We start from the raw sequence: 16,564 nt of genomic DNA, 5'->3' as shown, positions 1-16,564 counted from the left end.
CCAGGAAGGAAAGGAGCTGGGGTCTCCAGATGTCCTGTCCCAGAGGCACACCCCTCCCCACCATAGGCCCTTCGCTTCCTCATAGGGGACCCCTAAGCCTGGGGAGCAGCAGCCCCCTTGTGGGGTTGGGACTGAGTCTTCCCTTCAGCTCAGGTGGTGAGAGGACCCCTGGGAGGAGCCCCTGGTCTGCTCTGCTCCCCTGGCTCCTGAAGGGAAAACTGAGGTGGAGCAGGGGGCAGGTCCCAGCCACAGACAGAGGGGCCAGGGCAGCCCCCCGGGCTCAGCACTAGTCCTTCCCCCTCGGGAAGGGCCGGACCCTGGTCCTGAGTCCCTCTGGCCTCCACCTTGAAGTCTCTGTGGGGTTCTTGAACCCACACTCAGGGTTCCAGGTGAAGCAGCTGGGAGAATGGGGAGAAGGTGAAGCTCTGGCTCCCCTTGTCCCTGGGGTCCCTGAGGGGGCAGCTGCTAAGAGGGGAAAAGTGTGAAAGACCCTAGAGGGGAGGAACCAGGCCAGGTGCCCTGGGAGGCGGCTCCCTGCACCTCAGCCACCACAGGGCCCTGGACCAGTGCCTCCTCCTGGGGGGTCCTGGGGGTCCTGGGGGGGGCTGGAGGGCAGGGCGGGTGCTGGGGAGGAAGTGCTTCTTAGAAAGTGTGGGGCCTCCCTCCCCACAGGACAGAGCTGTTTCCCCCAGGAAGGCCCAGAGTGCCTGGCTGAGACTGGGCTGAAGCCAATCTCCCTTTGCAGGGGTCGCAGAGACCACCCCTCCCCCCCGAGGGCGCTGAATGGCACACAGAGAGTGGGCAGTGCAGGAAGCGTTTATTTGCTCTCTGAGGAGGGGCTGGGGGCACACTGGCTGTGGGAGTGGTCGGGAGGCCTCTGGGGGCTGCTCTCCTGGAGGCTCCTGTTCAGCGAGGGCTTCGTGGCCTCTGCCTCTCTGGTCAGAGGTTCATTAATGGTGTTGGCGAAACTGGCGGGCTTGAGGGCACAGCGGGGGGCTGGCACGAGTGGGCAAGGTTCAGCGCAGGGTGGAGCCTGCCCCCTTCCCTGGGCCTTCTTCCCGAAGTCCCTGGTGTAGGACAAGTCCAGCTCGGCCTGTGTGCTGAACACTCCCAGGTCTGAGCGTGTGTGCACGCATGTGCGTGTGTCTGCATGTGAGCGTGCTGCCTGGAACATGATCACCCTGCCCCTTTTCTGTGCTGAAGAGGGTCCTCACAGCAGGGCCCAGAGGAGAGTGGGCCCCAGGCTGAGCAGGAGCCCCCCAGCGAGGGCCCAGAGACTGCGCCCAGCCCGGGTCACCCCATTACAGAGGTCATCTTTACAGCAAGAGAGACCCTGCACTTCAGACTTGGAGATCAGCGGATTCTGCACTGAGTTGGCCATGAGTTGCATAGTCTCTGAAGCCTCTTCGCAGGAAGGGGCACAAGACCTATGATGCACCGTCGTCTGTTGCCCTGTGGGCAAGAATAAAAGTGCCTGGTGTTGGAGGCTTCATCCCCTTTGACCTCCCTGTGCTGACCCTGGTCGCCCTCTCCCAGGTCTGCTTGGCCATCCATTCCTCTGCTGGGAGGCCCATCTCGTCTCTCCAGACCCCAGGCTTTCCTCCAGTCGGCCTTTGCCAGCTGCTCTGTACAGAAGGGAACTAAAGCAGGGACATGGCACAGCCCCAGGTGACCTGAACATTGGCCCCTACCACACTCACAGTTTCCACGAGCCCCCCTGACCCCCCTCCCCCATCATGGTGTGGGCACCGGGAACTCACCATTCGTCAGGGTTGTGACTAGGTCACCCTTATAGCAGACGTTGGATCCCCCTCCACACGGGAGGACGTGGCACTGGTCCATACCCTGGATACCAGTACAGACGTAGCACCGTAGGCTCAGGGCTGGGGCCGGGTGGGGAGACAGGTCAGGCTCAGATGACAGGAAGACTATCTTTAGATCCCACAGACCAGAACCACCAGTGGAGCCGGGTCTCTGGGCAGCCTCCCTCCCCCCTCCCGTCCCCTTCATGGGAACTGCGGCTCCTGGGATGGTAGGTGCCGGAGGACAGAACCTTCACAGGCTCACAAAGACAGCCTCTCACGAGGGATTATGAACCCACCCTCCCGGGACAGTCCCTGCCTGTTGCCCTGGCGCTCACCATGATCGTAGCACAGCAGGGCGGTCAGCAGGACGAGATAGAGGCCTCTCATGGTTCCCGGACACCATGCAATGCAGGGAGGGGCTGCAGAGTGTCCCAGGTTCAGGTTCGAGCCTCCCCTGCCCAACCCTGTCCCTCCACGGCTGACCGCCCTGCGTGCCTCCCCCAACCTCTCCCTTATCCACTCACTGTGCACCCACTGGTAGCTTCAGCCCCACTCAGTGTGACGGCATCTGAAGCCACTTCCTTGATGCTCACATATATGTCCCCAACACCCTTGTGTCCCACCCCTCGGCTGGGATTACTTGCACGCAGGGTTCTAGCAGGCAGACCCCACCCAGGTCCTGCAGCCCAAGGCCAAGAGAGGAGTGATATTGTTTGGCCAAAATATAATTTCCTCTCTACAACCAGTCAGATGTGTTGGAGAATTTCCAGGGTGAAGTGGTGGCCCTTCCACAGCTCTCTGCTGACCCTGTCTACCCTCCTCAGAACCGTGAAATGTGATCTGTTTTCCTTTCCTTCTGTATCCTGATTCTCAGCCCCACAGGTCTCGTCGTCATTGGGCCTTGGTGCATTCCTCAAGAAAGAAGACCCCTAAAAAACTACAGAAGCAGAAAAATTTTTAATGTTAAATACATCATTTTTAAACCGCTGGACATGGATTCTCAGATACCAAGCAAGTCGTTGTTATTGCGTCCTCCCTTGTAATTTCCTAGATTAAAATCATAATTTTTATAACTTTAAACATCTGATGCGAATAACATCCACTTATTTGGCTAGCAAACCCAAGCAGAATAAAATGTGTGTTCCTGCTCCGTTTATTGCTGGTGACTCAGAAGACAGCTGTTTTTATGACACAAGCAAGAAGACACTAGTCTTATCTAACAGAGACGTACTGAAATCACATGAACTTGGACACCATTCGTGCCAGTTCCTATATTTGTGACAGTTTTTAGGGAGATTTCACTTCTATAAGCTCTGCTTATGTTTCAGCTAATCAGAACAATCTTCTTCATGGTATTTTATCATTTAATTTGATAACAGCATCGGGAGGTCAGAGAACATCGTATATACACCACGTAGAGTATATGCACACACACAAACATACAGAAGGACACAGAGGCCTTGATTCTGAATGTCTGCCTTACAGAACTGTGATCGAGTCCATTTCTGTTGTGATAAGCTGCCAGTCTGTGGCACTGTGTTTCAGCAGTCCTAGGAGCCCATAGGTCCCCATGTCAGCACCTGTCAGATGCGCCCCATCCTGCAGGACATCCTTGTAGCCCACCCCTGAGAGTTCCACCCCCTTGGCCTGGCATGCAGGAGTCCCGGGTTTGATTCCCGGCCAGGGCACACAGGAGAAGCGCCAATCTGCTTCTCCACCCTTCCCCCTCTCCTTCCTCTCTGTCTCTCTCTTCCCCTCCCGCAGCCAAGGCTCCACTGGAGCAAAGTTGGCCCGGGGGCTGAGGATGGCTCCATGGCCTCTGCCTCAGGTGCTAGAATGGCTCTGATCGCAACAGAGCATCGCCCCCTGGTGGGCATGCCGGGTGGATCCCAGTTGGGCGCATGTGGGAGTCTGTCTGACTGCCTCCCCATTTCCAACTTCAGAAAAATCCAAAAAGCTGACAAGCCGCCCCAAGGAGGGGCTCCGGACACACCAGGACTTTTGATTCAATACCCACATGCTCGAAGCCCCCCAAGGAGGAGCATTCCGGACATACCAGGAGTTTTGCCTCAGTATCCCCTCAGGCTCTCCCAAACACTATATAACTCGCCCCTAGTCTGTAACCGGTGCTCTTCTCCCCCTGGAGAAGTGCCCGGCAGGGTTCCTTTCTTCCTTTCAATAAAGCCTGTTACTCTGGTCTTTCGGACTCCCATGGATTCCGACACGCACCACCAACACAAATTTGTTTGTTTGCGTGTGACTACCCTGTTCCAAATGCGGTTTCCGCCTCCACCTAATTCTTTCTACTTCCAGCCCTTCCTGCTGAGAGCTACTTCCCCTCGTGGGAAAAGTCAGCCTGCCCGCCCATTTCCTGTTTTCATCTGGTGCCGAGACCCCCTGGCTCCTGCAGCTCTGCGGGCTTCTCCTTGCTATTTGTAACTGAATTCCCGCGTCCTCTTTCAGTCCTGTGGTCTAAGTGCTCCTCGAGTAATGCATTTCCGGCTCCAACCTCTTCACTGTTGTCGGGCAGATAAAATAGATTATGCTCACTTTGTTAAAGATGGCGCTGCCCACGTGGAGGCCGTTGCCCAGGTGATATTAATGTGTGTTTCTGGGCAGGCAGGATCCTTGTAGCCTGGGGCTTGGTTTTGGGATTAAGCCTTTCCCACCCTTTTTTGATGTGGGGTGGTACAATCCAATCATGCCTCAGAGAAGTGACTTTGTATTAGAGACTTCCCTGTTTTGTATATTGGATTAAGAGTTTGGATTTCTACATTATAAAATGGGGACAGAGTGGGAGCTTGCGCTCTTGGTTCCTGAGATTATCATTAGAGGAGAGAGCAGAGCAGAGAGCAGGAGGCCACGTGGAGGGGGCCAGGAGAAGCAGCCAAGATGGCGGAGTGTTGAATGAGAAGCCAGTTTGTGTAGAGTTTGTATCTGGGATAAGGAAGGAGATGGGGAACTGAGGAGAATAAGGCTGGTGAGCTAGAAACCTTTGATTCTAGGAAACTCGGATAAGTCAGTAGCTTTGTGAGCACTGAATGTGAGCCCAGTACGTGTTTTTACTTGCCCGCCCAGTATGCAAGCTAGGATTAAAGATGATGGCCCACCAGTTTTTGGCTCCGTTGTTTCTTTGCCGACTGTCCGAATCCAATGTGAACCTGCATGGGCTGGGTTGCTGTGATGGAGGCCCTGGCCACTGGCTTTACACTTAGTGTTGGCAACGCCGTTTTACAGAGGAAAGGTCAGGCTTCTTGCCCTCTCCTTTCTGTGGAGAGTGGAGGGAGAAGAATGCAGGAGCTTCCTGGCTTGCGAGGACAACTGGGTCAGATAAGTCATAATTTAACTACAGAGCAAGGAAGATAGAACTTATCTAAGAATCCCTTCACTTCTCTTAAAAGCCTTTAGAAAAGAATGTTTATGTACCTTAATTAGGAATTCCTACATTCAGACTCACCTTCCCCCCTGGAGTCCTGAGAGTGACCTATACCTACCTCTAGACAAAGGGATCACGAGACCACTCCCCTTGCTTGAAAAACCTGCATTCTGTAACATTTTATATGCTTTCTAATAATCATCCCTTCTTGAAATCCTTTATATGGATTGTAAAGCCAGTAGCCACGGCCACCATCACAGCAGCCTGGCCCATGCAGGTTCGCATTGGATTCGGACAGTCGGTAAAGAAACAATGGAGCCAAGAACTGGTGGACCATCCTCTTTAATCCTAGCTTGCACCCAGCAGGCAAGAAATACACACAGTGGGATAACACTTCCCTTTCCATTCAGGGCTCCCAAAGCCACTGACTTATCCGAGTTTCCTAGAATCAAAGGTGTCTACCTCACCAGCCTTATTGACCTCTGTTCCCCATCTCCTTCTCTCTGCACAAACTCTGCACAAAGTGGCTTCTCCTCCAGCACTCCGCCATCTTGGCGGCTTCTCCTCTCCTCCACGTGGCCTTTCTCTGCTCTCCTTTCTTTGCTCTCTTCTCTAATGCTAATCTCAGGAACTGAGAGAGAGTAAACTCCCGTTCTGCTCTCTATAGTATAGAAATCAAAACCTTTAATCCAGGGGTCTCAAACTCACGGCCCGCGGGCCGCATGCGGCCTGCCGAACAATTTTGTGCGGCCCACAGACTAATCCACAAAGTTCAAAATATTTTGGATAAAATTAAGTAAGCCTAGGGGCCTACTTGTATTTTTCATTTCTCTAGCATCCTAGCTAGATATTAGCTTAGTTAACAGCAGTTGTGATGCGAACTACAGTTTCTGGTCGTTTTGTGACACTGAAAAGTGTTGCGTAACAGTTGCCTTTTGTAGACCTAGTGCTGCCCGCCGAATGGCTATGATCTTGCTCTGCGGCCCACATGCTGAGTTGAGTTTGAGACCCCTGCTTTAATCCAATATACAAACAAGGAAGTCTCTGATACAAAGTCACTTATCTGAGGCATAATGGGATTCCTCATGAGCGTGCACTACCATTATCATGCAACAGTCAAGGGTGTGGAGAAAAGCTTAGTCTTAAAACTAAGCCTGAGGGTCCTGGCCGGTTGGCTCAGTGGTAGAGCATCGGCCTGGCGTGCGGAAGTCCCAGGTTCGGTTCCCGGCCAGGGCACACAGGGGAGGCGCCCATCTGTTTCTCCACCCCTCCCCCTCTCCTTCCTCTCTGTCTCTCTCTTCCCCTCTCACAGCCAAGGCTCCATTGGAGCAGGGATGGCTCCGGCGCTGGGGATGGCTCCATGGCCTCTGCCTCAGGCACTAGAGTGGCTATGGTCGCAACAGAGTGACACCCCAGATGGGCAGAGCATCGCCCCCTTGTGGGCATGCTGGGTGGATCCCGGTCGGGCACATGTGGGAGTCTGTCTGACTGCCTCCCCATTTCCAGCTTCAGAGAAATACAAAAAAATAAAATGTTAAAAAAAAAAACCCAAAACTAAGCCTTAGGCTATAAGGATGCTGCCTGCTTACAGCCTGTCCCCCAATGCAAATTATAAGCAAGCAAACATAAATATCGTATTTACAAACTTATTTGACTAACATTCCACCCCTTTTGCTCGCTTCACAATCTAAAGCACAGGTATTTCTGCACAAGGAAATTAGGCACATGACACAAATTACAACAGCACAAATCATACAGTTTCAACAATTACAAAGATACACTTCACCAGTCTCTGAGCACTTAGCCAAAAGCGCAAAATGTCCTCCGCCTTCTTTCTAGCCATTTGAAAGGCTTCCCAGGGCAGGGGAGTGCTTCCAGCAAAGCTGCCCCCCACCCCCGTCAGGGTATTTCACATTGTCCAAAATCTGAAAGTCCATCCAACAAAGGAATCAGTGCCCACTCCAGCCGTAGTCCAGGAATTTGTCCACGCACATGGGGCCTCAGCCACCCCCCTCATCCCTGCCATTCTGGCAGGTCTTACACTGTCCCAAGAGGAGCATGTGACAATGGCAGTCAGCATTTCCATCTCTGCTCCGGAGAGCATGACAGCATTCACCCCTATGTCCCAAAATCACAGACCTACCAGGGACATAGTAGGTGCTCCTTCCAGCTGGGCTCTCACCTTCTGGAGACTGCGGATCACAACTCCAGCCCGATTCTCCTCATCCTCCAAAGAGGAACTGAAAACACCAGCTCCTGCTGCCAGCCTTGCAGCCCCGGGCCCAGCCTCAGCCTCGGCCTTGCAGCCCCGGCCTCAGCCTCAGCCCTGGCCTCCTGCCGCTGCTGGCTCTCCACAACGTCCAGGACAATCTGCAACTCACGAACCTGTGATTCCTTCTGCAGCAGCTGCTCCATTTCCAGGCAAATCATGCGAACCTGGTCGGCCTCCTCCGGTGCTTGCTCCAGCTCCAGGGTCAGCATCTCTTTCTCCCATGTTTGCTCCAGCTCCTTCCACTGCTCGGTTTGCAGGTCCCGGGCAGCCTCTTCCACAGAGCTCTCAGTTTCCTCACGCATGACTGTAAAAGACAGCCAGCCTACAGCCCCCAAAAGGACAGCCATGGGGAACCATAACAGCAGCCAGTCCTCTTCTCCACCACTCAGAGGGGGTGGTGGCTCCATACTCATCTGTATCGAACCCTGCCACAGACTATGCCAAATGTAAAGCCAGTAGCCACGGCCACCATCACAGCCGCTGAAGGAGAAACACAAACTGGCTTCTCCTTCAGCACTCCACCATCTTGGCTGCTTCTCCTCTCTTCCACGTGGCCTTTCTCTGCTCTCTCCTCTAAAGTTGATCTCAGGAACCGAGAGAGAGCAAGCTCCTGGTCTGCCCCATTTTATAGTGTAGAAATCCAAACCTTTAAGCCAATCTACAAATAAGAAAGTCTCTGATACAAAGCCACTTATCTGAGGCATAAATGAAATTCCTCATAAGAGTCCACCATCCCACATCATGCAACAGTTAAGGGTGTGGGGAAAAGCTTAGTGTTGAGAAGATTTTAGGATTAAAAGGGTGGGAAAAGCTTAGTCTTAAAACTAAGCCTTAGGCTATAAGGACCCTGCCTGCTTTCAGCCTGTCCCCCACACCCAGTACAAACTATAAGCAAGAAAACATATACATCATATTTGCAAACTTATTTTACCCACACCACCCCAACCAGTACTTGATTTTGTATTAAAGAAGGTCTAGAACGGTAAGAGGGCCTACATAATTTGGGATCATGTCCCATGTAGCTAGCCAGCTAATTAATAAATTACTCAAAGATTCATTTGGACTTGGTGTTTCTATGTAACCCGTGGATTAAGATACAGTATTTTACAACAGAAACTACAAGGTTGTGGGTTCGATCCCTGGTCAGGGAACACACAGAAGCAACCAAAGAATGGAGGACTGAGTGGAACAACAAATGAATGCTTTGCTTCCCCTTCCTCTCTCTCTTCCTTCCTTCCTCTCTCTTCTGTCTCTCTAAAAAAAAATCAATAAAAGTTAAGCCCTGGCGGGACAGCTTGGTTGGTTGGAGCGTCATCCTGGAGCAAGAAGGTGGCCAGTTTGATTCTCTCACCCGGGCACATACAGGAGTAGCTCGATGTTGCAATGTTCCTGTCATTCTCTCTCCCTGTCTCTCTAAAAAAAAAAAAAGAGGCAAAAAGTTGGTCTTCTCAGAGAGAGGCTGCTTACCTCCTCACCTGAGCTATGGTGAGGAAGGAGACCTCCCCTTGAAATAAGAGGCTTCAAGGATATTTTATAATTTGGCCAAGTGTTCAGAGAGAGTTTGTAATGTGGTAAGGTGCTGAAGAATTGCAAAAATTAATATTAATATTTTAGAAGGAAGAGTCAGGTTTCTTGCTCCCTCCTTTCTGTGGAGAATGGAGGGACAAGAATGTGGGAGCTTCCTGGCTTACAAGGACATACTATGTACTGAGATAAGAAACCCACTTTTACTAAGAGGCCTAAAAGGCATTTTATGATTTAGGCCAAGCGTTCAGAGAATTTTGTAAATGTGACTTTTATACTTGTGTGTAATTTACAAGTATAAAAGATGGCCAATCGCATTCATGCTTAGAAAAGGCTATTATAAATATATTGTAAATAGAGAGGGTTTTTATGTTTTGTTTTTTTTACAGAGACAGAGAGAGTCAGAGAGATGGATAGACAGGGACAGACAGACAGGAATGAAGAGAGATGAGAAGTATCAATCATCAGTTTTTCGTTGTGACACCTTAGTTGTACATTAATTGCTTTCTCATATGTTCCTTGACCGTGGGCCTTCAGCAGACCGAGTAACCCCTTGCTTGAGCCAGTGACCTTGGGTCCAAGCTGGTGAGCTTTGCTCAAACCAGATGAGCCCGCGCCCAAGCTGGTGACCTTGGGGTCTCGAACCTGGGTCCTCCACATCCCAGTCTGACGTTCTATCCACTGCACCACCGCCTGGTCAGGCTAGAGAGGTTTTTGTCCTAGGTTTTGAATGGAAGGAGGAAGGGGACTTGGACCCCATCTCTTCCCCACACCTGTGAGGAAGAAGGCAAACAGCTAACCAGGTGCAGGGGAAGGGAAGAAAGATTTAAGTAGCCCTTTCCTCTCCCCCTTTCTTTCTCCTTAATGGGCGATTTACAAATGCTTATCCTCTGACATCATCTAGCCCCCTCCCATCCTGAAATCGTGTGATTGATGCATGTACCTCTAGACTAGTGGTAGTCAACCTGGTCCCTACCGCCCACTAGGGGGCATTCCAGCTTTCATGATGGGCGGTAGCGGAGCAACCAAAGTATAAATAAAAAGATAGATTTAACTATAGTAAGTTGTTTTATAAAGATTTATTCTGCCAAACTTAGCGAAAATCTGACATTAAGTACTTGGTAAGTAATTATTATTATATGCTTTAACTTGCTGTAACTCTGCTTTATAAATTTTATAAAGTAAAGTTACTTCCCTACTTTATATATCACCATTACTGTGGAACCAGTGGGCGGTTAGAAAATGTTACTACTAACAGAGCTACAAAAGTGGGTGGTAGGTATAAAAAGGTTGACTACCCCTGCTCTAGACAAAGGAGTCACAGGACCACTCCCCCTCCTTCTCCCCCCAACCTGTATGTGATCAAGTGTATATAACTAGCCTCAGAGCTATATTTGACGCTACACGATTTGGGTCAGCTATACCTCGTGTAAGTCATATGCAGCTGGCTTATTAATAAATCTCCTCTTAAAAATTCTTCTGTATCCTGTCTTGGTGTTTCTATATAACCCGTGGAATTAAGGTACGCTACTTTACAACAGTAAATATGATTGTTTGTGTAATTTACAAAATCTCAAGATGGCCGATCCTATTCCTGCTTAGGAAGGGCTGTTATAATGTACATACAGAGGTTTTCATACTTATAAGGTTTTGAATGCAAAGGAGGAAGGAGGCTTGGACCCCCTCCCTTCTCCACACTTGGGTAAAAGAAGGTAAAACAGCCAGGAATGTAGGAGGGAGAAGGGAGCCTTGAGTAAGTCCTTTCCTCTCCCCTTTCTTTCTCCTTAATGGGAGATTTACAAGTGATCATCCTCTGGCATCCTGTAAGCCCCCACCCATCCTGAAATCATGTGATTGACGACAAAAGAATTACGAGACCCAATAATGTGAACTTATGTTCTGTAAAGGGTATATAAGAGGTAAGAAATCGAATTTCTGGGAGCATGTATCTTTGGAGCTATAGCCTCGAGTGCTCCGCCGACTTAATAAATTCTTTTTTTCCCCTCTTATAAGTTGTCTGAGTTTTGCTCCGAAGTTTTGCTCTCCTGCAACAAGGGCACTCCATCCATGCCTAGTCCCTAGCTAACTGGATATTGTCAGATCGGATACATTAAAGCATACTGTTGTAACTATTGTTATCACTATTCCTTCAGTATTGTTTTGCAAGTTAGGGGAGCATCCTGCTTTTCTCTGCACACACAGTGGTGGGGACAACTGGGATTCAGGCTTCTGGGTCTTCCCAGCTGAGATGCCCACAGCTTGTCAGTAAGACCCACACCTGAGGTCACCTAAAGAAGCCCTGGTGCTGTGGGTAGAGGTGTCCTTGGCATACGCTGAAGGCAGAGGGACTGAATCCGGACACTGGTGAAGAATACACATCACAGCAGGCAGTCGTATCTGGAATTTTCTAACTGTTTGAGAGCTGAGGACTGAGGAAATGTGGCTCCTACACTAATGACAAGACTAAGCCATCGAGCCTCTCCATAGTCATTAATTAAATGTAGCCGCATAATTGTATCAATTTCCATGCTCGCATTCCATTGTAGATCTCTCATCTTCTCTTGGGTTTGCTTTCTTTGTCTTGAAACAAATCCAGAGGGGTTCTTTGAGTGAGGATCTGTGATGAGCAAAGTATTTTTGCCCCTCTCTGTTGTTTTGACAATGTTTCATTTAGTCAGTATTTTTTTTAACTTACTGATTTTCAAGAGAGAGAAAGGAAGTGAGAGAAACCTCGAGTTGTTGTTCCGCTTATTTATGCATTCATTGGATGATTCTAGTCTGTGCCCTGACTGGGGATCAAACCTGCAGCCTTGGCGTATTGGGATGACACTCCAACCAACTGTGCTACCCAGCCAGGGCTAGTCAGTATTCTTGAGTGGATATTCAGCAGCATTTAAATTTCTATACTGACAGTTACTTTCCCAATATACTTCAAATACATTGTTCCGTTGTGTTTTTTTTAACATTTTTTAAAATTAATTTTAATGGGGTGACATTGATAAATCAGGGTACATATGTTCAGAGAAAACATCTCCAGGTTATTCTGACATTCTGACATTTAATTATGTTGCATACCCGTCACCCAAAGTCAAATTGTCTTCCGTCACCTTCTATCTGGTTTTCTTTGTGCCCTTCCCCTCCCTCATCCCCTCTATCTCCTCCCCCCCCCCCCCCCCGTAACCACCACACTCTTGTCCCTGTCTCTGAGTCTCATTTTTATGTCCCATCTATGTATGACATCATATAGTTCTTAGTTTTTTTCTGATTTACTTATTTCACTCAGTATAATATTATCAAGTTCCATCCATGTTGTTGTAAATGATCCGATGTCATCATTTCTTATGGCTGAGTAGTATTCCATAGTATATATGTACCAAAGCTTTTTAATCCACTTGTCCACTGATGGACACTTGGGCTGTTTCCAGATCTTTGCTATTGTGAACAATGCTGCCATAAACATGGGGGTGCATTTCTCCTTTTGGAACAGTGTTTTGGTGTTCTTAGGGCAGTGATCCCCAATCCCCGGGCCGTGGACCGGTACTGGTCCATGGGCCATTTGGTACCGGTCCGCAGAGAAAGAATAAATAACTTACATTATTTCTGTTTTATTTATATTTAAGTCTGAACGATGTTTTATTTTTTAAAATGACCAGATTCCCTCTGTTACATCCGTCTAAGACTCACTCTTGACGCTTGTCTCAGTCACGGGATACGTTGCCGCTAAAATTAAACCCATAAACTAGCAGAATGAGTGAAAAACAAAATTCCATCGAAAGGTTTTTTGCGAAGTGGAAAAGGGCCAGTGAGGAGACAGAAGAAGAACCTACGACCTCGAAGAAAAAGAAGGCTTCATTTAACAGACAATACCAGGAGTCCTACTTGAAGTATGGATTTATCGCAACTGGTGATTCTTGCGCACCAAGGCTGCTCTGCATAATATGTGGTGACCGGCTAAGTAATGAGGCAATGAAGCCTTCAAAACTGCTTTGCCACTTGGAGACCAAGCACCCTACTTTAAAAGACAAGCCTTGTGAGTATTTTGAAAGAAAAAAGCATGAACAAGAAAGACAGAAACAATTACTGGTGGCCACTACATCAATAAATGCGAGTGCACTGAGAGCATCATACTTGGTGGCTAATCGTATTGCTAAGGCTAAGAAGCCATTCACCATTGGTGAAGAATTGATCCTTCCAGCCACTAAAGACATTTGTCGTGAACTTCTAGGACAGGCTGTGGTTAAAAAGATAGCACAGATGCCTCTTTCGGCTACCACCGTCACACGGCACATTGAGGAAATAGCAGAGGACATTGAATCACAATTGTTGGAAAGGATTAATAAATCTCCGTGGTACACTCTCCAGGTTGACGAATCTACAGATATTGACAACAAGACAATGCTGCTTGTTTACGTGCGTTATCTTTATCAAGAGGATATGCATGAGGATATGTTATGTGCACTATCATTGCCAACCAAAACCACAGCCGCAGAACTATTTAAATTTCTGGATGACTATATATCAGGAAAACTGAAATGGTCTTTTTTGTGTCGGCATATGCACAGATGGAGCTGCTGCCATGACTGGAAGGATGTCTGGTTTAACTACTCGGATTAAGGAGATTGCACCTGAATGCAAGTCTACGCATTGTGTCATTCACAGGGAAATGCTGGCTAGCTGAAATATACCACCGGAACTTAACAGCGTATTGAATGATGTCGTTAAAGTTATTAACCACATCAAAGCACATGCCCTTCACTCGCGCCTGTTCAAGCAGCTTTGTGAGGAAATGAACGCGGAGCACAGACACCTTCTCTTATACACAGAAATAAAATGGTTATCCCGAGGGAAGTCCCTCGTCAGAGTGTTTGAATTATGAGAGCTGATGCAGAGACTTCTCTCAGAAAAAAAGTCACCGCTAGCAGCACATTTCAGTGACGAGAAATGGGTCGCAAAACTCGTTACTTGTGCGACATATTTAACCTCCTCAATTAACTCAATAGGTCACTTCAGGGGAAAATGACAACTGTCTTCAAGTTGGCAGATAAAGTAGCTGCATTTAAAGTCAAACTGGGTTTGTGGGGATGACGCGTGAACAGGAGTATATTTGACATGTTTCAAACATTCGCGGGAATTCTGGAAGAGACTGAGCCCAAGCCTTCGTTGTCCCAGCTGGTGCACGATCACCTGTATTTGCTTTTAAAAGAGTTTGAATGCTACTTCCCAACCACAAAAGACCCACGAATTGCCAAGGAATGGATCCGCGATCCGTTTGTCAACAAACCAGGTGAATCCAGCGTGTCTATGCAAGAAGAGGATCAACTACTGGAGATCGCAAATGACGGCGGCCTTAAAAATATGTTCGAGACTACAACTCTGCCGGTGTTCTGGATTAAAGTCATGGCAGAATACCCCGAGATTGCCACAAAAGCACTAAAAACCCTGTTGCCATTTCCGACATCCTATTTGTGTGAAGCGGGATTTTCTGCAGTGACTGCAACCAAAACAAAATTACGGAATAGACTGGACATAAGCAACACACTTCGGGTGTCATTGTCTCCCATTACCCCTAGATGGGACCATCTCATTGCAGAGATACAAGCTCAGGGCTCCCACTGATTTAGCGTTATGGTTGTTGAGAGATAGACTACTATCTCTCATTCTATATAAACATTGTAATAAATAATCCTTAACTTACAATATTCATAACAATGGTGAGTTGTATTTTTCATGCACTTTATGTTTGTTTTTGGGTTGTATCTTATTTCTAAGGCATGTTTAAACATTACCATAGCGACTGGAAAGTGTTTGGAGGCAGAGAGGATGTTACTCATGCTATGTTGTTGGTGCGATGTTAAGAGGACTTTTCTAATAAAGTTGCATACGAGTACACAGTGGATTCATGTTTATTTTTATTGTCATAGGTTCATGATTGGTAGTGAGCCTGAACCTATCATATTACATATTGATGTTAGACATGAAACATTGTCAGAATAACAAATTTAAATATAGCCTGAATAATGAGGACATGCTCGTTTCTCCTTTAACTTAGTCCACTAAATATTGTAAGTTCGACAATTATGTTTAAAAACACCACAGTTTTTGCCCTGGCCGGTTGGCTCAGCGGTAGAGCGTCGGCCTAGCGTGCGGAGGACCCGGGTTCGATTCCCGGCCAGGGCACACAGGAGAAGCGCCCATTTGCTTCTCCACCCCTCCGCCGCACTTTCCTCTCTGTCTCTCTCTTCCCCTCCCGCAGCCAAGGCTCCATTGGAGCAAAGATGGCCCGGGCGCTGGGGATGGCTCTGTGGCCTCTGCCCCAGGCGCTAGAGTGGCTCTGGTTGCAATATGGCGACGCCCAGGATGGGCAGAGCATCGCCCCCTGGTGGGCAGAGCGTCGCCCCTGGTGGGCGTGCCGGGTGGATCCCGGTCGGGCGCATGCGGGAGTCTGTCTGTCTCTCCCCGTTTCCAGCTTCAGAAAAATGAAAAAAACAAACAAACAAACAAACAAACAAAAAAAACCACCACAGTTTTTACACCGGTCACATAATTTTATTTTGTGCATTTATCCGTCCCACCCTAAAGACCGGTCCGTGAAAATATTTTCTGACACTAAACCGGACCGTGGCCCCAAAAAGGTTGGGGATCACTGTCTTAGGGTATATTCCTAAAAGTGGGATAGCTGGGTCAAAAAGCAGTTTGATTTTTAATTTTTTGAGGAATCTCCGTAGTGTTTTCCACAGTGGCTGCACCAGTCTGCATTCCCACCAGCAGTGCAGGAGGGTTCCATTTTCTCCACATCCTCACCAGCACTTATCCTGTGTTTTGATGATGAGCGCCATTCTGACTGGTGTGAGGTGATCTCATTGTGGTTTTAACTTGCATTTCTCTAATGATTAGTGATGTTGAGCTTTTTTTTTTTTTTTTGTATTTTTTTTCCCCGAAGTTGGAAATGGGGAGGCAGTCAGACAGACTCCCGCATGCGCCTGACCGGGATCCAACCATCATGCCCACCAGGGGGTGATGCTCTGCCCATCCGGGGCATCACTCTGCCACAATCAGAGCCATTCTAGCGCCTGAGACGGAGGCCACAGAGCCATCCTCAGCGCCCGGGCAAACTTTGCTCCAATGGAGCCTTGGCTGCAGGAGGGGAAGAGAGAGACAGAGAGGAAGGAGAGGGGGAGGGGTGGAGAAGCAGATGGTCGCTTCTCCTGTGTGCCCTGGCCGGGAATCGAACCTGAGACTCCCGCACGCCAGGCTGATGCTCTACCACTGAGCCAACCTGCCAGGGCCTAAGCATTTTTTCATTTGCCTATTGGCCATCTGTATGTCCTCTTTGGAGAATTGTCTATTCATTTCTTTTGTACATTTTTTGATTGGATTCTTTGTCTACCTGGTGTTGAGCTTTACAAGTTCTTTATAAATTTTGGTTATTAACCCCTTATCAGACATATTGTCAAATATGTTCTCCCATTGTGTAGTTTGTCTTTTTATTCTGTTCTTATTGTCTTTAGCTGTGCAGAAGCTTTTTAGTTTGATATAGTTCCATTTGTTTATCCTGTCTTTTATTTCATTTGCCCATGGAGATAAATC

At 48.4% G+C, this 16,564-nt stretch overlaps 1 protein-coding gene across 2 annotated transcripts in view; it reads right to left on the bottom strand.

Annotated features, from left to right (window-relative positions):
- Window positions 1-2,469, bottom strand: part of LOC136401443 (lymphocyte antigen 6H-like) — a 38,697-nt gene extending 36,228 nt beyond the window's left edge. The window contains exons 1-4 of one of the 2 annotated variants that reach the window (XM_066379698.1): window positions 2,330-2,469; window positions 2,141-2,224; window positions 1,761-1,883; window positions 803-1,452 (exon numbers count right to left, since the gene is read on the bottom strand). In XM_066379698.1, coding sequence (XP_066235795.1) covers window positions 1,211-1,452; window positions 1,761-1,883; window positions 2,141-2,192 — 417 coding nt within the window. In that variant the 5' untranslated portion in view covers window positions 2,193-2,224; window positions 2,330-2,469 and the 3' untranslated portion in view covers window positions 803-1,210. Of the gene's footprint in view, window positions 1-802; window positions 1,453-1,760; window positions 1,884-2,140; window positions 2,225-2,329 lie in introns of those variants that run through there. The other variant, XM_066379699.1, reaches the window with a different exon arrangement.
- Between the last annotated feature and the right edge of the window lie 14,095 nt (window positions 2,470-16,564).

The sequence above is a fragment of the Saccopteryx leptura genome, chromosome 3, assembly GCF_036850995.1.
Source record: "Saccopteryx leptura isolate mSacLep1 chromosome 3, mSacLep1_pri_phased_curated, whole genome shotgun sequence".
NCBI lineage: Eukaryota > Metazoa > Chordata > Mammalia > Chiroptera > Emballonuridae > Saccopteryx > Saccopteryx leptura.
The sequence above is the reverse complement of the archived record's forward strand: the minus strand, read 5'-3'. Positions and strand labels throughout refer to the sequence as shown.